Raw genomic sequence first — 24,165 nt, 5'->3', positions numbered from 1 at the left:
AAATAACACAATATGCATTTTTGAAAAATAACATTTAAGATTTTTATTTACATTTTGTCAAAACAAATACAGCATGTCAAAAATTATTTAATTGCTTCTTAATAACCAATCTTTATACATGTTGCAGCAATACACTCTTTTTTGGGGGGTGATTTCTCTAGGCTGAAGTTGAAAGAGCTACTTGTCATCACCCTAATCTTTAGCTTTCTCCACATATCCTCTATCAGTTTTAGGATTTCAAAATGGCAATATTACTTCCAGCCAGAAGAAACATATTTGCAATACAAAAAGATCACTTTGAACCTGATTCTGCAAGGGGTGTGAATAGTTTTTAGCTGAATCAAGGTTAAGTTTTTCCATTGCTTTTAAGGGACACAAAACCACCTGCTTTCAATCATTTCTGGCTGCGATAGAAACGGACCATGGAGTGAAAAGTAATAATCATTCATTTTGCATAAATATTTCATAAATCTGTGATATTTTGCTCAAAGTTTTCACACCATTAGTCTCTCATTCGAACCCAGGGTGACGTTTGCGACTGAAATCGCACACTCAGCTTTCTGTGATAACAAAACAAGCCCAATCATCAGCCCCCCACCACCGTGCTTAACAGTTGGTGCATTTTCTGCTGTGCTTTCCAAGGACACTTCATAATGTCAAACATATTATTGTTTATTTGAAGTTTCATCTTCCGCCTTTGAACAATTTTGAACAATTACTTTTGTTTTTTTTAAATCAAAACCGTAATGTTTGTTTGGATGTGAGGAGGATCTATGCTCACCTAATAAAAAGCAACATTACTTGTGGAGGCTCGAAGACAAACCTGTTACAATGTTGTAGATATAAACTAAGATGGGAGGAATAAGTCTATATTGTGTTTCAAAAACCTAATTTAAAAAAAAAAAAAAAAAGCTTGTCAGAAGCAGGGATGAGTTTTGGATTTATCTACTCCCGGCCAATCAGCCACGTCCTCTAAGACTGGATGTGGAGGGAAAAAAGAAACTAAATTACCCAACAGGCGTCATCCCAGCCTCCTTTCCCCATCATTAAGCTGCTAGAGTGCCACCTACGTTCCACGATCCACCCGCCAGCAGCGTGGTCCACGCCCATAATGTGCGTATGGGTTCACGCCACCTTCTCGTGCGATGAAAAAAAAAACAACCTTTTTTTTCACAACTGAGAACGGTCAAAATACTATTCTTTCCCCCCTCGTATATTAAAGAGTAGGAGGTGCATTTTACATTCTGTCAAATATAACATTTCTTTGTTGATCAAAATGTTTTTGTGGCGTTAGTTTTAATGAAGTGATGATATGACAAACGACCGCATAACAAACAGTGCCCACGTTTTTTAGATATAAATATATATATATATATAAATAATTTGAACGCTACAACTATGGAAACGTTAGAATAAACACGGATATAGCATTTTAACATCTAATTGAAGATGAAAAAGTTTTCACCGACTTCCCGTGAACGCGCCGTTAGTCCGGACTAGAGAGGGGGGAGGAGGGGGGGTGCGTGGGCGTGGGTTGACCGGCTTTCTCGGAGGCTCAGACACAATGAACCGTCAGACGGAGAGGGGCACGCGCGTTGGGCCCGGGGCATTAGCATGATTTTAGAACATTAATATTTTTAGACGTGCCTTGATATTGTTTTGTAAACTTCCTCTTAAACTGCTGACACACCATTTGACCGCATCAACTCTCGACTGGAAGCAGGTTGGACGTCGAGTTTGAGGAGAACGAGGTCGGGATCAGACCAACGTCACAGTTTGCCCCTCCTAGCGAGACTTTTCGTTCTTTTTTCCCCCCGCGGACACACACACACACACACACACACACTAAAAAAAACCCGAAACCAAACAAGATAAAAAATGTCGCTGCCTGCTTCGTCTGATTACTTCGCCGCGGAGTGTCTCGTCTCGATCTCCAGCGGTCCCGTACTGCACAGACCCACTCCGGTGGCCCCCGCCAGCCAGCCCGCCCCGGTGGGCCTTCACCCCGGGGAGCCCGACGGGTCGAGCGAGGACAGGGAAGTTCGAGAGACGCTGAGGCTGGAGGGAACCAACATGATGACGGTGGCCGGGATCCTCACCGACCTGCACAGCAAGTTCCGCCCGATGTCGGCCTACTCGGAGAGCAGCAACTCCTCGTGCGGTGGGGAGAGCGGGTACACCACGTTGTCCGACCCCACCACCCCGACCATGACCCCCTCCGCAACACCCGTCCCCGGACAGCAGCAGCATCATCTCCAGCAGCAGCACCACCGAGGGGCCGGGGGAGTCGGGCCTCCGCGGTCCCCCGTCAAGCGACATCAGTGCACTTTTGACGGATGCGACAGAGTTTACGGGAAATCATCGCACCTGAAGGCTCACATCCGGACACACACAGGTACACGACAGCCGCTTGATTACATCAGCACTTTACAGGACGTGTTAGCTAGCTTTATCCAGCTGCCCTGCTTTTGTTCTCCCCACCTTAATTACACCGTAGGAAATGCTTCGTGTGCCTAACTTTTATTAGCATGGCTGTTGTTTTTTGTTCGATAAACGTGGCCCCACAAAGAAGGGCAGAGAAAAAAAAAACCGAACTCCCCTCGGTGACAAAGAAGTAAACTAACAAAAGAACAGGGCTGGACGTTAAAAACTGTGACGAAAGTTTTCCTCCCCGCTGGATTTGCATATGAAATGAACGTAAGACGAAACCTTAACGTCGGGGACACGGAGTTCAGAAGCAGACACGTTTCTGGCAGCAAGTGCAGGATGGGGGCGACTCTTCATCTTACCATCCTCTCTTTCTCTCTCTTTTCTCCGTATCACTTCTCTGTAATTCTGAATTATTCATACAAGTTTAGTTAGAACAGCCGCAGGAAGTCCCGTCCGGATATGGAAACGTGATTTCTTCCTGTAATCTATTAATTTTTAGCAATTCAGCATTAAAATGGAGCTCAAGTGGTAGAAATAGGACCATGGGCAAACCTCTTCTTGCCTCTGCCCCTACACTTCCCATCGCCTCACACATAACCAAACACAAACACACTCCTCCTGACAAGCCCATCCTGCTAAAACAACAACTTTATTGTACAACCTATGGCATAATTTAATGACAAAAGATAGAAAAATGTTGCAATAATGCCAAAATCTTGTATGTCGGTTCAACAGTAAGTGAGTTACAGTTAATTGTGTGTCTCCATTTCACCTTGAAACGTGTGAAAAGTTATGCAACAAAACCACAAAATGTTCTTAATTTTACAAAAAAAATAGAGGGCTGGTGGGGGTTAACCACAGTGGATGATCTAACTTTAGCATTGGTTAGAATAAATGACGGTTAACTCACTTGACCTTTGACTTGACCTTTTAGTCAATCAAAACTGACACATTAATTGCTGTAGAATCACACATTACTTACTTTTACAAGTACAACTTTGAAACTGAAATGCAAACTCTATTTCTGTGGTAAAACCAGATTTTGTAAGACTACGTAAGCATGTGGTCTTGTATCAAATTAGTGGAGTTTTCTTTAATTGCTTACAGAAATAGTATTTTACAGACTGGTTTATTATTAAAAACAGTAGAAAATACCCCTTCAGTGGAAATGACTACTTTTTGCTGCATAAAACACATTTTTTGAAAGTTAGATTTCACTACACATGTAATTAGCTTATGCTATCATCTGGGACAGCGGATCAAATGGAAACATTTATGTTTGAGCTGTACATTGTCCATTTTTAAATGAAATTTAATATTGATAGATATAGATATGTGTATATTTTTACAGGAAAAAAATTCATTAAATATTTACAGATGAGCTTTTTTTATGTTTTCAGAAATAGAATAAAGTTGTAATAAACAAAGAATCTCACCAGACTCCTGAAACACTAGTTCTAATTTAGCACTAAGATAAGAGCTATGAATCGCTAACTTCCTGTCCATCAGTGACGTACGGCCATGTTTCTGTGCAACACTGAGGCATAACACCTTTTTTTCCTGAGCGCCGCCCCTTAGACTGTGCCTCCCTGGGCAATGAGCCACATTGATTGCACCTATTACTTTCTAACTTAAATATTCTCTATGCAAAAATCCAAGCTAAGCTATAAAACAGCAACCGAACATGTGGATCAAGGGCAGGAAACTTCGCGGCGAGAACTCACACTTGGACGTTCTCCAACAACAACGTGGTCAGGCTTTGTGAACATGGCAGCAGAGAGCATCACGACTGATCCTGGTGGCTTTGACTCACGTCTGCAGGAGATTAAAGATGGCAGCGTGCGTAGGAGAGGCTGGCCGTGAGGAGAGAAACCCCACATGGGGGGTCGTCTTTTTAAATCTGAGCTTGCTTTCAAAGTGCATGGAGATTTTCCACTAATTTTCCTCCATACAATACTTTATTGTACAGTGATAAAAACGACATACAGAAAGCTGTATTGTTGCCCTGAGAAGATTAATATATTATGCTCTAAGCCAGATTACTTAAAATAAGATGTATTCAATGCTTAACATCAATGGTATTTACACTGTAAAATAATGTCCTGTTAATGTTTGGATTGTGCACATTATTAGTCATCCATTCAATCGACGCTGCACACACGCACAACTCTTAATTCTTACGTTTTATTTTAGAATCCAGCTTAATAATTGCTCAATGTTCATACAATTATTTAAAACACTTGAGTTCAGCTAACACTGATTTTCTTCATCTTAAACTTTGGTAATGTTTTTTTCAACTGGTGAGTCAATGTTAGAATCTCATTTAATGCCACTCTTCCTTTAGTTGTGATTGCGTGTGCACTTGGCGAAAAAGGAGATTTAGAGTTCCACGCATTGCAGTCTGTGACAAATAATGTGCCAGTATGTCTACATACTTGCTTTGACATGATTCCTAATTGACATCGTCTTGAGTTTTAATAACTTTATATTTTAATACTCCTACTATTTAAAAGTAGTTCAACCTCTCTGTCTGTCTACACAAATGAACCTCCTGGCACCATGTTTAATTCCTAATAGGAAGTCGTATTTGTTCTGCAGGAATCTGATTGGCTTTGAGCTACACTGCCCCCTATGGGTTTGGCATGTTCAGAGGTAAATTTGTGAGGGCTCAGGTGGATGAAAACTTTACTGACACCTATCCTGTGTGTACAAAATATTTTTTTTTAAATGATGTGGCGGAGATATTTGTTTTGATGAAGACCCAGCTTCAAACTCAAAGTCCTCATGAGCTATGTCCTGATTGTCTAGATGTTTCCTGTCCAGCATGCCTCAGTGAAACGGCAGTAGGTTTCTCAAAGTCTTCCTAACGATCTAATCATTTGATTAAAGTGTTTTAAAGCTAAGGGACACCTCAAAGTTAAATGACACCCACCCTGAAGGAGTGGAACTTGAGACCACTGCTTTAGCAAGCTATATGACTGTTAGCACAGTTTGCCTGGTTAGCATTACTTGCTGTAAACCTCAGTCTCCGCATTTCCAAATTTCTCCTGTGGCGTTTTAGCTCAATGTCTCTAAAAAAGGTACAAATTGATGTCCTGTGGCAGGCAGGTCTTTTTTTTCACAAATCACCCCACTAATAGTGAAAATGGCCTACCTTATTCTACACTCCAGTTTTAATGCATTTAAGAAAAGGGCTGAGGTGGGGAAGGCTCTACTGTCATCAAGTAGTAGAGTCTCCCGAACAGCACCTTCAGCCCTGATTTCAATGTATTGTAGACTATACATATTTATATGTATCATTACTCACAGTAACGTAAACATATCACATACGAGGAAAGGAGGTTGTTGGGTGTGGGATGGTGCCATGGCCTCCCTCTGTTGCTTCCTTATGTCTGCGCTGGCTGGTGTGGACAACCTCACAGTCTCTGGTGGAGTGGCTCGCTCCACGATGGTGAGGATATTCTGGTTCGGCTTGAATTGGATCCCAGAGGATGGCCCAGCCCCTTGATCACCCTGGGGGCTGTCCAACGGGGTGGGATAATACGGTTCCCTTTACTTCCTCAGTCTTTCTAGGTACGCTGTGGATTGCTGGTCTCCGACCAGGGATTGGGGTATTTGCGGGGTTCCCTCTACTCAGTTTCTGTAGGTGAGGGACAATGAGGCCACTGGACCCCTGAGTACTGAGTGCTGTAAGGTTTATGCTCTTCTAAATATTTCAGCCTCATCTCAATTCCAGATGACAAATTACCACAGTCACACCCCACCCATAGAAGTTCACATTATCATATCCAGAAGACTGAACGTCATACAAAACCAGATTCATGTATCATTATACAACCTGTCTACTTTGATGTCAGGACCAAATCTGGATTAATAAAATGACTCATCCAATGAAGAAGCCATCCCTAGATGTCCCTGTTGTAGGCCAAACTGGCCGTGGCAATGGAGGCAACCAGCATATCGTATGCCTGGAATGTTGAGGCAAGACACATGAAGAAAAGGCTTCAAACTGATTTCTTGGTGCATGTGTCATGCATAGTTTTATGACTTAAGATTAAATAAGAATGTATGTAAGTGAATGTTAATCTGTATTGTAACATTGGAGCTAAACCGCCAATGTCTTAATGGTTCTTTCCGCCCCACTGCAGGTGAGAGGCCTTTCCCCTGCACCTGGCCCAAGTGCGAGAAGAAGTTCGCACGCTCTGATGAGCTCGCCCGCCACACCCGCACCCACACGGGGGAGAAGCGCTTCCTGTGCCCGCTGTGCGACAAGCGCTTCATGCGCAGCGACCACCTGATTAAGCACGCCCGCCGCCACCCCGACTTCCAGCCCTCCTTGCTGGCTCGCTGCAAGGCCACGCCCACGTCTTCCCACCAACCCGCCCACACCTAGGAGGGCGCTTAGGTGATGTCCGTTTCAAAGTCAACCAGCTACAATCAAATCCACTGGGCCGTACTCCAAAACACACATGCACACACACGCAAGGAAGAGGTGAACATCTAAGAAATCTCCCCATTTCAGTCCTCACTTACCCAAAAAATTAACTCTTCGGACCTAGCGCTCTTCCGCTTGCGATTCCTGGTTGCACACGCGTGTATAGAAGTTTACAGAACAGCAGATTGGACTAAGCCTTCTGAGGTGTTAGAGCTTTACTGCAGGCGGGTAGAAATTACGCAGCGCTGCGTGAAACTGAACATATGCAAGAACAAAAGAGGAAGTGCTTTTAGAGATTCACCACAGAACAGCAGATGGATGGATTTTCTCCAGAACATAATTGGTTCCTCACCACCACCCTGAAATTTAAAGGTACAAAACACCTGTAAAATTCAATCATACCAAGAAACATTCCTGAAGCTTGCCTCCAACATAACGTTAATACTGTTTCCACCTTTTCTAACCAAAAAAAAAACCCACAACTCACAGAATACCTCATTGTTTAACGCAGGTTCACGGCAGCACAATCAGTTTCAGTCCTGATGCTTTCTCTTTAGCTTCAACGAGAACAGTGGAGTGCATCCTAAGCCATAGAGAACTCCGAATCCTAACACCTCAGATTCAAACACTTTTTTGCAAGTTGCAGGGATTTTTCACATTTTCTTTCATTTCTGTAAAAAAAAAAAAAAAAAGATGATGTTCATACTTCTCCTCATTGAGATTTTCACTGGTTTCTCATGGTTCATCCTTAGGGCTAAGCGTTAAGTTTGTGATATTAGGTAGCCGGGCGGTGACTAGAACTTTTTTTAAATTTTTGCTGTTGCTTTGCTTTTTTTGGGTCCTAGCGATGAACCATTCATGTTTATTCATTAGTAGTGACTATATGTGGAATATCTTGTCGATATTTCCATCCGATCGCATCGTTTGGTCGGGAAGGAGAACACACCTCTCTGTAGACAAGCAGTTTGCACACCACTCTGAAGGCTAGAATCATTATCTTCACATAATACACAGCAGTGTTATGTCTAATATTGATGCAATTGTATATAAGCTTTAAGCTTTTAATGTAGAATAAATGGTAATGCTACTAGCAGCAGAAATTATACATGTAGTCCTTATATTAGGGGTAATATTATGCTAGATAGGTTGGCATTGCCAGTGAGAGTTGGTGTGTGTGTTTTGTTTTCTTTTTTTTCTCTTTATAATTTGAAAGGATAGTGATTGAAATTGTAAGTGTGTGCGTGTGTAAAAGTTGGACTTTTTTTTTTACTTTTCTCGACGGGGAAGAGAATGGATGTGTGTTTAGCTCGGTGCTGCCTTCAGATTAAAAGCATTCGATCCTCTGGCTTTGTCGGACCAGATGGTAGAATGTGTGGAAGTGCGTGGGATCAGGTGTGCCAGATGGATTTTTTTTCCCCCCTCTCCTTCTTCTTCGACTTCTTTTTCTTCCAGTGCAGATAAACAAGTCGTACAGGTCCCACTGGAAGAATAATCTGATTGCAACAGTTTTTTTGTTTTGTTTTTTTTTTTTTTGTGGAAATCCAAACATGGTTGCTAGGCATTTGGATCATTGGCACTGAAGAAAAGCTGGTGTCAGTAATAAGATGCAAACAAAACATGGCTGCCATCACTTGACCAAACGAAAGCAGCCAACAATTTTGACTGCTACATTGTCAGACCCGATGTGTTAACAAAACAAAACAAAAAAAATAGTGACAGCAGCTTTTATTAGCCTAATAAGTTCAGTCTGGTGCTGCTTGCTTTGCTGCTTTGTCATTATGCATAGTTACAGTTTTCATCACGCTTCAGTCAAAATTTCAGTGGAGAAGAAAGAACATGCAGTTCATTCCTACACTGTTACAGCCAGACATTCACTGATATGTGGAAGAGTATTATGGCTACTGGCAAAAAAAAAAAAAAAAAAAAAGATTTATAAAGTCAGATTTCTGGGAATAAAGTTGGAATTCTGGGATTAAAGTCAGATTTTCATTCATTATTATTATTTCCCAGAGGCCCCTAATCCTCCTCCATAGATATCAGTTATAACTTGTAGGGAAAAACAGGTTTTGTGGGTACAATACATGTTATTTACCAGCATGAAGTTGCTATTAGTTTACTTTGCGCACTGAGCACATTAATTAGCATATGGTCCATTTTGGGTTACATTAATTTACTTTTTCCCGACTCAATGCACAAATTATCGTAAACCCACTGCAACTATAAGTAGAGGGATGGGAACTGTAATTCCTGGCTGTTATATCGGGGAACAAAATGGCGAAGCAGCAAAAGTAACCCAGAACCATTTTTGTCAAACGAAAATGTACCAAATAAAACGTTTAAAACCTGCCGCATAAAACCCTCCAAAACATTAGAAAGAAAAGCAAATCATTCAGGAATAAGAAGGAGCCGGCATTACATTTTTAAGGAAAGACTAAAAATGACCAAAGTATTGTAGTAATTATTGAGAAATACAGTTACGTCAATGTTATTTGTAACATTCAAAATGCCTTGACATACCTTTAGCAGGTGAGCACGCGCCCCTTTTTCATACTGCATCCGAACAGGCGTTTTACTCCAAGGTACAGTTTTCACTAAAGCCTCCAGAGGGCGACGTAGAGCTGGGAAGAGACAAAAAAAAGGAAGCGAACGAAGCTAGACTCGATGTATCCTCCTCCCTGCGAGATGAATTATCCCCACGGGGAAAATGACAAGTCTCTCTTCGCTCCGTTCCTTAAAAACAAGCGTTGTTGTTGTTGTTGTTGTTGTTCTTCTTCTTCTTCTGCTCAAGATTTAGCTGTTTTGTGTGAATGGCGCTACCTTTTAGTTGGGTGCTTTATTGTTGCTGTCGAAGCGGGCAGTGTGCGCAGTTTGGAGCAACAGGTTCACTGCGCCACTTCCTGTTGCATCACAAGTAAGAGGGCTTTTAACCGAAACATTTTCGCGACTGAAAATTTGAGTCATTCTGAAAAGCGGACCTTGGTACCAGTAACCGGGCCACGTATGTTCAGGAGTTTTTGCTCAAGGTGAAGCCAGTCTGTCTTTCGTGTCAGTGATCCCTACACTGTTTATCCCACATTCCTTTTGTCTCAGCGACCAGTTCTATCAGGAGACGTTTGAAAGCCTTGAGCATCGTCATGACTACTTATTCACTGTGTTTACAGCTGCATCATCACAAAGGTGGATATTCCATCAGAAACATGCAAGATGGCACTTTTTTTTTTCCCTGAAAGATGCACATGGCTGAAGAGTGGAATGGCTTGCACTGTGACTGAGTCTCTACAAGCACGCACTGTGGAAACTTTGCTAATGTTTATAACAAATGGTTTGTATAAAAAGAGAATAAAACTGCCTTTTCCCCATTTGCTTTAAAAAGCGAGATAAACGAACCGGGTAGTCATTGCTTTTATTATTTTTGTTGTTTTTCTTTTTAGTCTAACTTAGTTATCCAGGCCATTTCTTCTTGTGGAATTCCTTTCGTAGATGATTGTTGTACCTTGATCCTCCGACGTAATCTCTTCCGATTCAAGATGTCTTCCTCTCTATTTTTCACAAACGGCAGCAGTTCAATGTCGGTTCCGTGTCAGTGGGAACCCATTGAAGTAAAAAAACAAAAACAAAGCAACACTGATATTTTTATACACTTTTTTTTTTCTGAAGGAGGTTTACTGCTGGCAGTAACCTACCAACACACGGACTGTTTAAAACAAAAGGAACAAACACAATCTACTTCTGTTTTCAGATGTCCTTCTGTCTCTCATGGCAGGTGGACGAGTCAGCTGACTCTTATAGCTATAAAATCACAAGAACATACCTCACAGTTTTACTTTGTTTTGCAGCGTCGGTGCAGATTCCCTCCAACCCTTTCTTTCCAGTATTCCCAGCTTGTCATTTAGCCTCTAGTTTTCCAAAGTTAGCTGAAGTCCTTTCCAACGGATAAATCATTCAACTTCCTTTAGGCTTTGGCTACAGCAGGGGGTTTTTTTCTAATAAAGGGTTTAAGTCAACTGCTGGTTAATGGAGTGACCTAAAAGGGGAAATGATTAGAACACAAAGTCTGAGTTTTGTAGAAGACATTATCCAGTTTGGATGAATCTCTTTTTTTATATTATTATTATTTTCTTTTCTGCTTTGAGGGACAACGATATCTCAACCACACTAATTCAGTTATGCACACTGTACAGGAAGTGGATGTGCTGTATTTTTATGTTTTATGATGGCTCATTTTTCTACAATGTTGTTTTTTTTTGTTTTTTTTTAAAAAGCTCTCCTATTAAAGCTTTAGTTAAGGTCATTTGGAAGAACTGTGGAATTAAATAATAGCTACAAATGGCTGTTTTTTTATATTTATATTCTCAGGTGTCTTAAAATTGTAAGATTTGATTTTTTTTTAAGCATTGGAGTTTCAAAATTTTCCTGTGCAGCACCGATGTATAAGCATTTTATTACTTTTGTTTTGCTGATTAATTTATTACATATCAAAGACACATCATTTATGTGGTTTGTTTTCATAACTCATTTTGTCATATGGGACTGTACTAATAGTACACTGTTTCAATGTTTGTTTTACTATTTCTTTTTTTTAAAAATAAAAAGTCTGACGTTCAGAACTTGTTTGTGTTTCCTTTTGCTTAGGCTGATAAAGACCATTAATGCACTGTATAATAAACACAGAAAACCATTTTATGCTGTGTGAAATTAAGAAAAAATATGATTCCTTAAATAATTTTCTAGTTCTTCAATCTCAGAAGCCTACATCTTAAAATTTGACTAAAATACTTGTCCAGTTTGCTAAAAATTGTGCTAAAACAAATGCTTAAAATCACCAAAGTTTTGCAGTAATTATATAAAATATTTAAGAGAGATGCATCAATGTTATTTGTAACATTTACAAAGCTTTGACAAACCCCTAGTTGCCCCTTTTTCCATCCCATTTTTTCTCCCTCAGAAGAGCTGTTTCACTAAGAGGTACAGTTTTCACTACAGCCTCATAGGGGGCGACATCGAGCTGAGAAGAGAGACAAAAAGAACCAAAAGAAGCCAGAGTCAAAGTATCCTTCTTGTCTTCTCTGAGAGATTAATTATCCCCATTGGAAAAAAATGACAAATCTCTCCTCACTGTGTTCCTTAAAAACAAGCGCTGTTATTCTTCTTCTGCTCGAGATCTGGTCTTTCGTGTGTATGGCACCGCAATTTGGATTTCATGGAACACTACAGTCTTTCCATTCCAATTCTGAGAAGCGCACCTATCAAATTACCCCCTGTATCAAGACACTCCCACCATGGGATTATGTTCTTGCAATCATTATCTTATTTCCCTCTATTAATTTAAAAATACATAGAGATTCAAATAATTCTATGTATTTTTTTAAATACATTTCTTTTAAAAAAAAAAAAAATTATTATTTAATTTCACCATTTAAAATGCATATTAGATTATTTAATGAGTCATTTAAGGTATTTATTTCATGATACAGATATATTTATTTTTGACCCTTTTGGCCCCCCATACATCTCTCGTGGCCCCGCTACAGAATGGGGTACGGCGCAGGCCTTCTAATGTCCACATAATGATGGTTAACGTGTCTGTGTTGCAGAGGAAGCTGGGCTCACTATGTTGCTGCGCGAACAACGGCAGCAAAGGTTCCACCAAAAAAAAATGCTTCCAGAAACAAAAACATGGCGATATCACACGTACGCTAGAAAAAGTTCAGCACCGTTCAGAATGTTAGACTTAGTGAGGGTCCTTCGTTGTAGCTTCTTGTCACCATTCAGAAAGAACAGAAAATAATCATGAATACTTTGTAACTATGGAGACTCGACGTGGATACGGAGAGAGCTTAGTTAGAAAGGAGAAGAAGAAAAACCACAGGGACGTGCGATGTGACATCAGCCTCTATGACAAAAACAGGCTGCAATTCCCGCTGCTCACCACAAGGGGCGCTGTGCATCAGCCATTTTCATTACGAGCAGCTTCCAGTAAAACACCTGAATGGATACGAGCTGCTGAAAGAGCAGTTCGTGGTGTTAGTCTGTGCCTCTGTGTCATCTGTATTAACTGTGTTTTATTGTTACAGCTGGTGAAAGTCTGCGGTTCTGAAATGAGCACAACTCAAAACGTTTTATGTTTTTTCCCCTCATTGTAACGGTACATACCAATGATTTGCTGTTGTGTGTTATTATTTCACTTACAATTTTGTTTGTTTTTCGCTTTTTTCCCCTCATACTAAAATGTTTAAGATCATCAAACTAATTTTGATACCAGGCAGATAATCCGAGCACGGGCGGTACTAGACGGGGGCCTGCAGGGGGCGGTGCTGCTATGGATCTCATCATTTCTACCAAAGAGATCATAATAAATCAGCTTCTTATGATGATTTATGCTGGCACGTAAACTACCTTACGTCTACACAGGAGCTTGTTTTAAGTAAATATTTTGTTCAATTGGGAAAGAAGTGCTTGTTCCATTGGCAGGTTATTTCACTTATAGCAACAGTTTTGCCTCGTCATCAGTTGTGTTTTTGCAATATATCTCATTACAGTCAGAAAATTTCTCATTTTAACGGGATATCAAAAATATGCTCCTCTGACATATTACGGCTTGTTAAGAAGGCATAAAGTGGCTCGCTGCTCCTTCTTCTGACCTGGTTTCTTGTGGATGACATCTTGCTGTTTCCAACCTTTCTAATTTAAAAGAGAAGATATTTTGGTTTTAATGAGAGATCAATCTTAAAATTTTCTTGTTTTAAATGAGTTTTGCTTTAAACAAGATCCTGCTCCTGAATTCATTTCCAAACTGACAGTTAAACACTTCAGTAGCTTTGTGCCCCCATGAAAGCACCCTCCTCCCCCCGCCTCCCAACACACACACTCACTCACACACACACAAAACACTGGCCCCACCATGCTCCCTTTGGTAAATTTATTCTATAACCACCACTGAGCCTGAGTAAATATATAAAAATACAAAATGACATATTTAGTAAATTAATTGTCTGTTAAATAAATTCCTTAAGCATTTAATTAAACATGGTACATTTAATTTTTTACTTAATTTAGTCCATTTTACCCCTACATACTACTGATTTCCTGATTGGTAATTTATCTTATCACAAACCAATCGTTTATTTATATATTTGTTTTGTTAAACGGAAGGTCACAACAATGGCACCCCAGGAGCTCCATACAGACAGAGCTGAATCAGTGTGATATCTGAGTTCAGTCCGTCAGGAAGTTACTGCTTCACATTCAGTTTTTTTTTTTTTTTTTTTTTTGACCCGGTATACGGAAAAGAAAAGACGAGTGTGTTTCCACCCGGACTAACTTTGCTGCAGAACGCCGGTAAATCTGAAAACACCAGCCGTGCCTTGCTAGGCAGCTCTTAGACCTGCTGTGTTTTACCTGGAGAGACGTTTAGTGTAAGATGTCCGGGGCATCAGACGGAGCGGAGGCTAACTGGATCCTGCGGCATCCCGCGGTGAGTGACAGGAACCCTGGCCGGGGGAGGGCTGAGCTCTGTCGGACCCTCAGATGGATTGACCAGCGGGGGTTTCCTGTTTTAGCTCCAGCAGATGAAAGAGCTGCAGGTGGGGGACAGTGAGCAGATCCACGCAGCTTTTCTAGTCTACATGGATCTGACTGAGGGTGAGTTGGACGCCATGTTTGATCACCAGGGTTACCTGTCCCACAGTCTAAAAGTTGCCAATTCAAGTTCGTCCTTCTGTTCATCCATCCATCCAGGTCAATAGATTTACCCTTCCACCCACATACTTGTTTATCCATCCGACCCGTTGGCACAGCCTCTTTTTATCCATCCATTCATAACTTTTGTAGACTCCGAGTTCGCACCTAGTTCTTGTTGGATTTAAAAAAACAAACAAACAAGACAACTCATTTATTAACAAGGTAAACAGCCATCAGCACCGATGTCAGATCTGGCCAATCGCTGATTACCGATCTTCCGATTCCGATTTTGACCGATTCCATTTTTTTTTTGTCTGAAATGTGGCTAAATGTAGCAAGACAGTCACTGAGTTGACAACATTGCTGATTATTAATGTTCAGACATGACTTGGTGGGTCTGTCAGTCAGACCTCCCACAGCAGAGCAGAAGAGGACAGTGGTTGATTTTTGGACCTTTATAAGATCTGTTTCACATGTAAATATCGGCCGATCTCTCAAAATTAAGGAAATCTGGACCGAGTTATCAGTACACCCATAGATTGAGACATGCTGAAAAAAAACCCTGAAATTTGAGCGTTTTATTTCAAACTCTTGGTATTGGCCGTATAAATGTCAGCAGGTTGTGTGTTTGTGCTTTGCAGTGCGTCGGTGGAAGGAGGTCTCCTGTGTGAAAATTCCCGACCTGCAGGCGGTTCTGCTGGAGGCCCAGGAGAAGGATGGGGGTCCGGTCTACACCGTCCTGCCGCTGCCAGTTCACCAATCTCTGAGCCACAGGAGGTCCGTTCCGCAGCAGAACCGCTCCGCCTCTCCTCACCTTCCCTCCTGTCGCTCTGTTAACTCAGCTTCTCCCTCTCTGCTGAGCAGCATCCGCCAGGCGCTGGACCGGGGCTTCCCTCTGCTGCTGTGTGCCGTGGCGTCCGACTCCACCCTGGTCTACCAGAGGATGACCGATGGGTTGGTGACCCCTGTCCCCCCTGTTGGGCCCTTTGAGGACGAGGGGCGGCGGCAGCGCCGGAAGAGGCGGCAGCAGCAGCGTTGATCCCGCTCTGTGGCAGTGTGCTTCTCCTCTCCTGCTTGTGCAGCTCTACAGTTTGAAACTTCAGAGCAGTGCGGTCCTCGCATTGTCGCTATGGATACGAGGGAGCTGTGTGAAACATTCAATAGTCACTTATCATTTTGTGACAGAAGTAGTTATCCCACATTGTCGTCAGCTTCCTCTTCCTTGGAGGTTTCAACTCCTCAAACTTCCCTTCATGTGTCCAGCGCCCCCACAAGGGCTCAGGACAGGTGGGGAATTCCGTTTCAAGTTTTATTTCAAATATTAGTTTTTGTACTGAAATATTGCATATTTTACCAAAGGTAGAATAAATATAAAAAGATGACTTCCTGAGGAAACATAGCAAAGTTTTTTTTTTTTTTTTCTCCCTGCATATGAATTTGTTCATTCCTGCCAGACTTCTTTCTATTGGGAGGACGCAGCAGAGAGCATGAGGGGAGATGGAGTAGGGCTGAGCAGGGTGTTCACCTTGCTGATTGACAGCACTAAGACCCGCCTCCTGGCTCTGATCGGTTGTTACCATTAGCTTGATTTTGCTTTCTTTTTTCACAGATTTACTTTCTCAACATGCTGTCACGACATGGTTACTCTTTCAGCAAATATGTAAAAAAAAATAATATATGTATATATTTTTTAAAATAAAACTTACATACTGAAGAGAGCCATATGCTGTTTTAGATGGACATTCTCGGCCAAGAGCCACCAAAAAATACCCCAGAAATGTCACCATTAATTAATATTAATATCCAATAATATTAATAATTAGCTGAACATTTGATCTTGTGTGTCTGCTGTCCCTCTGCTCGTCTCTAGAACAGAACCAGTCGAATTCCTGTAAACACTTTTAATTTTCCTAAAAAAAATAAAATAAAAACAATGAATCAAAACGAGACAGATTTAACACTGGTGACAGACGTACGGCAACAGACGTCTGTGTGCTGCAGCAGCGTCCACCTCGTCGTCACACGGAACAGAAACTGAAGCAGGAAACGTGACTAACTCTGGTGCGCCAGTGCATGTGTTGTGTACGTTTCGTGGTGCGAAAGTGTCTCGGTGAGAGGAAGGAGCGGGACGGCTACACTTCAACACTTTAACCCTGAGCCTTGTTTGACGTAGATACCTCTGGACAGACGGGGGCGCTGTGGGGAGAACAGGTTCATACTGCGTCTCTGTAGGGGGGATAGAGGGGGGACCTGTCACGGGAAAAAATGACGGAACTTTAGCACAGTTCCACATGGGTGGATGAATACTGATGGTGGTCCGATACGTTTCAGGTCATGTTTCTGACTCTGGGTCGGTGTGATGGCTTCGTTCCGGACTGAGGTCGTCTCTTCCAGATCTCAGCTGGAATCGTGTGCGGAGCCGACCGAGCTCAGGCTGCGGGTAGGGGAGGGAGAAAACGTTCCGGCTTCAACACCGATCCCTCTCCGCCGTGCTCAAACAGAGTTTATTAAAACAAGATGAAGCCCCGCGAGCCCCAGAGTCCGCCCCGTCTTCCATCCGGTTCGGATCCAGGACGGTGAGGCTATGTCACGTCCTCTTCCTCTGAGCAGTAGTCCCGACCCTGGACACAACACACACAATCAGCACTCGCTAGCCGTGCTGCTTCCATATATTTGCGGAATTTGACACTTTGAAAACAAATTTGCTTGATGGATACATGCGAATTTCGAAAAATTCTTGTTTCTCTATAAAAAAAAAAAGCTTTTAAGCTAGGAGGAAGTGGTTTTTCTTTGTTGTCAGTATCAAAATTGGTTTATTTTTGCAAAACTCCAATGCAGACCCCTTTCTCACGCCACAGGAGTCACATCAATAACCACTGGAGAAAACAACAAAGAAGAAGAGGACAGGAAGTAGTTGGAGGATCATGGCGGCATGTTTTTTAATGAGTTATCTTGGGAACAAACTTATTCATGTGTGATTTTAGTTGCCTTTCTGAAGAAACCATAATTGCAAAATTTTGTTTTTTTGACATGAGCAGATTATTGAAAGAAGTTTCTCTGACATACAAATATTTAACATTTGTAAATATACATTATTTATTTATTTTCTCTTGAGTCTATGAGTGTTCAAAAAAGAAATATCAAAATTTGATGCATTACATGGAATGGCAATGCAGTTACTGTTTACACTAGAAACCAATGAACAGTAACACTGACTTTTTTTTCCCTTCAAAAATACTGGACTGTTTTGGTGAAAAGTATTTACACCCTTTCATCTTTTTCCTGCTTCAACCGCAGATTTCCGTTTATTTTATTGGGGTTTGAATTGACAGACCATCACAAAGTAGAGCAGAATTGTTAAGTGGATTTACATACTGCAGCTCCAAAATAATAATTAAAAAGCGCAAAAACATAAGCTGAGGGATGTGGCTAAGTGCTGGGTACAGAAGGAGAAATGGAATTGGACTTTATTACATTATCAATTCCTCTACTCTTCCCCGGCCGCCTTTTCTGCATGCTGGCACAGAGTCTGGGATATCAGCGGTCACTCATCCCCCCTCATCTGTGTTAGATGTGACAGACTCGCCGGTAACCATATTACTCATACACTGGATGTGACAGATTGAGTCTGTTATGCATCATTGTGTCATCTGTCGTGTCCTTGCTAAATACAGATCCGCAGCAGCTGCAGCGTTAATCTCCTGCCTGTCATTGGGCAGAACAGCAACGCCACAGCCACCCATTCACCTCCCTTACCTTCTCAATCTTCTCGTCCAGCATTCGGAAGAACTCCTGCTGGCTCTCCGAGGAGTGGATGCTCCTTACGGGGGAGGAGAGACAGACACCCAGTTAGAACTTTCCTCTTGCGCCTCAACCTGAGAGAAAACCGACCAAACGGCAGCATCGCTGAGACTCACAGAATCTTCCCGTTGGATCCCGATTCGTTGGCATGTTGTCCTACTCCAAGCAGAGCGCTCTTCTCCTGCGGGACAAACCACAGCACTCATCATCACTACTGCAGCCCAAGGTTTCCCCCAGAACACTTGCTGAGCCCAGTGGCTGGGCGCTAGGGCTGTCATTCATCCAGCAGCCTGTCGTGTTTTTGAGTTAAACATGTTTAAAGTTGACAGAAAATTTGAAAATATTACTTGATAACCATGTGTTATCTAAAGTTTGGAAGATCCAAACCTGAACACCAACTATAAAGTCTTACAAAATGCAAGCACCTTAAAAAGATTTTTTTTAAAAGCAATGCTTAGCCTATTGGGGGCACAAGTAAAGCCTGGTGGCCCGCCAGGCTTATAATACACTGAGGGAAACCCTGACAGCCTCTGTGGTGATTTTGTGCTCAATTAGAATCAAAAAATACACAAAGGGACATAAAAACGGTGCATTTATACCTCTTTAATTTTCTTTAGCTGCAAGTTAGAAAGTCGAATCTGTGCTGTTTTTCTGCAGGCCGAATTTAAAACATTACCCTCTAAAAGTTTTTTTTATAAGTTTTGAGTCATAATTCTACGAGAATAAAATCGAATATTACCAGAATAAAGTTGTAATAATTAAAGTAGTTCTGACATTTCAGACCATCTGTGTCTGTTTAAACGTAATTCCTTAGTCTATAACTTTGCTTATTCTTTTATGACACAACGTTCAATAAAGTCAAACTCAGAAACACTTCAAACATTTTCTCCACGGCAGTGAACCGAAACCCGGAGCGGGATCACGCACTGAGCCGTCATGGCCGCCGTCTCCCGCCTCCTCTCCACTGATGAGCTTGTCCTTCTCCACGCCTCTCATCTTGTGCTCATCTGTGGACAAGCAGACACAGAGAAGCCACGCCCCCTTTTATTATTATTATTATTATTATTAACACAGCTGGAGCGGCGGTGGCGGGTCGGTCCGGGACAATCCTCTGAGGTCAACAGTTCTCACAGTTCAGTTCTCCTCAAAGTAATTACATACTGGAGTTCTGGCGTCCGGCTCTAACGCCCGACCCAACAATGGCTGGCAAGCAGCAGAACACAAGCTGCTGGTCCGGTTCCCCTCTGTCCGATCCCACGCGCTGAGAGACCAGGAAGTAAAAGCACAGGGGGAAAAAAAATACAAAATTCTGATTCTGTGGAGAATCAGAATTTCCAGTCCTAGGAATTCTGAATCGATTCAAAATGCTCAAAAATTGATTTTAGTCTGCTTAATTCATTATTTTTTTGTAAAAGGACATTTTGAATAGTTATTTAGTTAAGAAAAAGCCAGACGGTTAAATCTAACCTAATGCTGGTAATTTGAGTTACGCAATTTGATGCACTATTTCTGTTTAAATGCAAACTGATGGAATTTGATGTAAATAGCTAAACATTTTTAAATAAACGCTCTATTAGTCGTTTCCTCTTGCTAGTCGCATCATTTAAGCAGAATCTCTAATATGAACAGAAAAAAAAAAGGCTTCTGAATCAAGTCGTGAGCCTAAAAACATCTAGAAAGATTTGCATCTATATTTATTCAGAATATCAACAGCTTTTCTTCTTTTTTTTTTATATTCCGGGGTTGGCGGTGTCAGCTCGGTGTCAAGTGTCCAGCTCGTTCTGTAAGAGTGATTGGGTCGACTCGGACTGTGATGTGATTATGAGGGCCAGATGGGCTGGTCGGTGTCTGCAGGTCTCCAGGGATTTCCACGTCAGCAGCCTCAAGAGCTCAATGAAAAAAACCAATAAACTCAGAGATGAGCTGCTGTTCAGAGGTCAGAGGGGGGGAGCGGAGAGTCAACGAGGTGAAGCCGTGAGGCGGTCAGAGTGCAGCCGCAGCAGAAAGGTGAGCCGCTCTGATCGGACTCTGGTTCCAAACTGCTGCTGGTGGAACGACCCGGAGAGAATTATGGAACAGAAACCTGATCTTTATGGATGAATAGATGTTAATAGGGAGTGCATCGATTGCAGTTTTCTGGCCGATCACCGATCTTTAAAAGCCTGAGCTGCCGATGCCAAATACTGATGTGAATATCTAATATTCATTCACATCAATGCCATACCATTGATAATCTACTAGGGCTCCTGAAGGCGGCTCCTTCATGCCACGATAAATTCATCCATCCATCTTCTTCCGCTTATCCAGGGTCGGGTCGCGGGGGTAGCAGCTTCAGAAGGGAGGCCCAGACTTCCCTCTCTCTCCCCAGCCACTTGTTCCAGCTCCTCCGGGGGAAACCCGAGGCGTTCCCAGGCCACCACAAATTGACGCAGTAATTCACGCAAAAGGAGCCCAGAGCAGATTACATGAACACGCTTTCAGAAGGTTCACATTTCTGTATGTATAAAAATATATATTGTGCTGATGTAATTACTCTTAATTTTCTGAGCTAAACACTCGTAGCTTGTCGATAAAATCAATTAATCGCACGATAAATTAGAACAAAGCCAAACATTTCCATTTGTATGATTGGTCGTTTTTCTCTTTCTGCCAAAAAATAAAAGTCTTCAGTTTGCTGCTTTTGTGGTTTAACTTGGATGTTTAAAACGTTTCCCTGGTCCACTGTTAAAAGTTCACACTAAGAACAATGTAATGTGCTCTTACTTTATGGTGCCATTACCATTATATTGCACAAAAATGGTTTCAAAGGCATCAATAGTTTTGTTCATTGCAATAACATCTGGGATAATTTATTGTTCAGTAAAATGTGCTATGGCGACAGGACGACCCAGGCTTTTGGTCTTCCTTTAACGCTCAAATGACATCACTTCCTCCAGTGTTTTAATGAGGGTTTTAACTTCCTCATGATCAGTATATTTAATAATAGTCTTAACTTCAAGCTGTCTTTCTACTGTTTTTGGTTATTTTATACGTTTTCAGGTTGATATTTAAACAGGCGAGTCAAAAGCAGAGGAGCTGGATCAGCAGAGCCTGCTAACAACTGATGATGTCATTCAGTCGTTATGGAATATCGTCTCTGCTGCCCTGACGTCGAGCTGTTAGCGTGTCATGACAGCAATCAGACCATCACCCAGCAACAGTCTTCAGTCAGAGGATTCTTCATATTCGTTGCGAGACTGATTGCTGCTGGAGCATCACCATCCACTCATTGAAGATACTCGGACGATATGAATTACGACAAGATTTAATTTCCCTCTGGGATAAATAAAGTGCCTCTGAACTGAAGTGAATCGGAAAGTCTCACTTCTTTTCTGCCCTACTTTCAGCTCCAACGACGCCGCGCTCTGGGGAGGAGACGCCTGAATAACAGCTGAATTTGGCAGCGCTTCCCTCTTTTTAGGCTTGCATAACAATAACGACGGCCCTCCTGTTGCGGGGCGCTCTTCTTCCCTTGGCAGGATGTCGCGGAGGGGGCAGGGCTATTCGTTCACCCCCGAAGGTACTCTGCCACCATCCGACACAACCGCCTCCCAACTGTCCAGGCAGATTCTGTCCCTTTGGAAAGAATGTCCAGTTCCCTCCATCCCCATCCAACAGTACCCTCTGTTTAAAGCTACAGGAAGTGTTAGGAGGCAGAATAAGTCCCTCAGTGTCAGACTGACCAGAGACGAGGTCCCCGTTGCTGTGGGATTTGCTCTGGCCCTCCTCATCGCTGGGAACAGAAGACACCTGCTTGGCAGAGGTGCAGCCCATCTCCTCCTGAACGGCTCTCCTCCTCAGCCCAAAGCATTACAGGCACACCTGCAGACGATAACAGGCAGGTAAACTCTCCTCAGTGACAGCATGAGGGTTAATGACAGGGAGGCGTTAAACAGGACGGGAACCAGGGAATGCACCGACTGAGGTTTTCTGGCCGATCAGCGAGAAGTACATTTCTGCCAAGGGAAAAAAAAAAAAAAACTCAGAAATTTTGAGATTAATCTCAGAAATTTTCTAGGATTTTTTTTTTTTGAAATTTCAGAGTTTGAAAGGACAAAAAATTGTAAAAAAAAAAAAAAACAGACAAAATTTGAGATAAATTTCAGATATTTTGGGAGAAAAAAAAACTCGAAGGTGTCCGAGATTTGAAAAGTCGAAAGTTTGCTAGAAAAAAAGCTCAGAAAGTTTGAAATCGATCTCAGAAGTGTCCTGGAAAAACATGGAAATTTCTGAGTTTGAAAAGTTAAAAATTTGCAAGAAAAAAAAAAGCAATTTTATAATTAACTTCAGAATTATTATTTTTTTTTTTTTTTAGAAAAAACAAGAACATTTTTGAGTTTCAAAAATGAATAATTTCCACTTTTCAAATTTAGAAATTTCCACAATTCTTCAAGAAACTTTTGGAGTTTTTTTTCCCCTCAGCAATTTCTGATTTTGACTTTTCAAAAAGTCAAAATCAGAAATTTCCTCTTTTTTTTCTAGAAAATTTCAGAGATTTTTTCTTTTTACAATGGCCCCAATACACCGCCACAGTTCAGAGAGTAAAACAATGTTAGGCAGGAATCCAGTCTGTCACGGCCGATCAGTGAATGTGTGGCTCTGCAGCCTCAAAACAACAATCAATAATCAGATGAATGGATAGTTTAATAATTAAAGGTGTTGCTCTTAAACTTGTCCGCCACCACCAATAAAACACCAAACAAAGAATATTAAGAACTAATTGCGTGAAACTAATCTCAATTTTCATAATCAATTAGTCATGAAGTGCTCCACCCTTAAAATAATACTAAAAAAAACACAATCTCCCCACTCTACTCCTGAATGGACAATAAAACTAGCTGTGATTCACCATCACACACGGGACTGGGAATGCACCAGCGACCAGCCCGCTGCCCCGCAACAATCAGGCCTTTCAGGGTGGGTGGGGGTCGGGATGGGGATGGGGCGTCTCATTGGGTCATTTCCATCAGTGAACTGTGTTTTATTTTTATTTTTTTCTCTGTGAAGCACAGGGGATTACACTGCACGCGCGCTCCCATCTCCCACGTCCTAATGCTGCAGAGCAGACCTCAACATGGAGGGTGGGATCCATCTGATCCATTAATCCAGAGTGATCCATCCTGATGCGGGCTGGTTGTTCCTGAGTGGCCGGCGAAGGAGAATCCAGCTGCGGACTCAGCTGCTTCCGGGGCCCCGTTCCGATCGCAACTACTAGCATAAATGCTTCATTTATAACTGTAAACATCTTTAAAAAAACAAGAAATAAGAGCCTAGCTAACTCCAAGTAAAACATTCCAACCAACAGTGGGGCTGATTTCACAGCATTTCTATAGAGGAAGGGAGGTTTGTGTGTGTGTTGGGGGGGGGGGGGGTGTATGCAGGATGCTAGATTGGTTTAATAAATAAGTTGGGGAAAGAGGCGCCATCCCGGCGGCTGCGGATAAAAACCGAGACGTTATTCTGAAGAGCGTCTCGGGGCGAAATGAAAAAGGCAGCTTTACCTTTCTGGTGAATCCATGGCTCAGCGGCTCCTTCCTGTGCTGTCAGTCCGCTCGGAGCTGCCGCTCAGACAGCATCTGCAGCTCCGCTCGACTCGGCGCCGTCTGCTCCCCCGCCGCCGCGCGCTCTGTCACAGTGACGAAACAGCGCGAGGGAGTGTGTCAAACACAAGGCAATTATTATTATTATTTTTAATTACGGCTGTATATTCCTGAAAAATATAGCTTTCGACCAACGTAAACCACCGTAGCATACCTCTGGTATTGCGTCGTCACCTTGTG

General features: G+C 42.1%; 3 protein-coding genes across 4 annotated transcripts; 2 read left to right on the top strand and 1 right to left on the bottom strand.

Moving 5' to 3' along the window:
- The first annotated feature begins 63 nt into the window (after nucleotides 1-63).
- On the top strand, nucleotides 64-11,115 carry LOC114146614 (Krueppel-like factor 9). The gene is made up of 2 exons (XM_028020857.1): nucleotides 64-2,395; nucleotides 6,579-11,115. Exons 1-2 carry the CDS (start codon nucleotides 1,879-1,881, stop codon nucleotides 6,821-6,823), a joined length of 762 nt encoding a protein of 253 aa, XP_027876658.1. The 5' UTR covers nucleotides 64-1,878; the 3' UTR covers nucleotides 6,824-11,115.
- A 2,996-nt stretch (nucleotides 11,116-14,111) lies between these two features.
- tsen15 (TSEN15 tRNA splicing endonuclease subunit) lies at nucleotides 14,112-16,803 on the top strand. The gene is made up of 4 exons (XM_028020722.1): nucleotides 14,112-14,339; nucleotides 14,425-14,506; nucleotides 15,187-15,322; nucleotides 15,410-16,803. The coding sequence occupies exons 1-4, from the start codon at nucleotides 14,286-14,288 to the stop codon at nucleotides 15,582-15,584; spliced, it is 447 nt and encodes a 148-aa protein (XP_027876523.1). The 5' UTR covers nucleotides 14,112-14,285; the 3' UTR covers nucleotides 15,585-16,803.
- LOC114146552 (uncharacterized protein C1orf21 homolog) lies at nucleotides 16,432-24,011 on the bottom strand. Of its 2 annotated transcripts, none has more exons than XM_028020723.1 (6): nucleotides 23,887-24,011; nucleotides 22,069-22,207; nucleotides 19,274-19,353; nucleotides 18,463-18,527; nucleotides 18,302-18,365; nucleotides 16,432-17,166 (listed from the first exon to the last, which is right to left on the bottom strand). In XM_028020723.1, exons 2-6 carry the CDS (start codon nucleotides 22,157-22,159, stop codon nucleotides 17,128-17,130), a joined length of 339 nt encoding a protein of 112 aa, XP_027876524.1. In that variant the 5' UTR covers nucleotides 22,160-22,207; nucleotides 23,887-24,011; the 3' UTR covers nucleotides 16,432-17,127. The 2 variants fall into 2 exon arrangements, with proteins under 2 accessions (XP_027876524.1, XP_027876526.1); XM_028020725.1 differs by having other exon boundaries at nucleotides 19,301-19,353.
- Between the last annotated feature and the right edge of the window lie 154 nt (nucleotides 24,012-24,165).

The sequence above is a fragment of the Xiphophorus couchianus genome, chromosome 6, assembly GCF_001444195.1.
Source record: "Xiphophorus couchianus chromosome 6, X_couchianus-1.0, whole genome shotgun sequence".
In the NCBI taxonomy this organism is placed as follows: Eukaryota; Metazoa; Chordata; class Actinopteri; order Cyprinodontiformes; family Poeciliidae; genus Xiphophorus; species Xiphophorus couchianus.
Note: the sequence above shows the minus strand (reverse complement) of the source record. Positions and strands in the feature narration are given on the sequence as shown.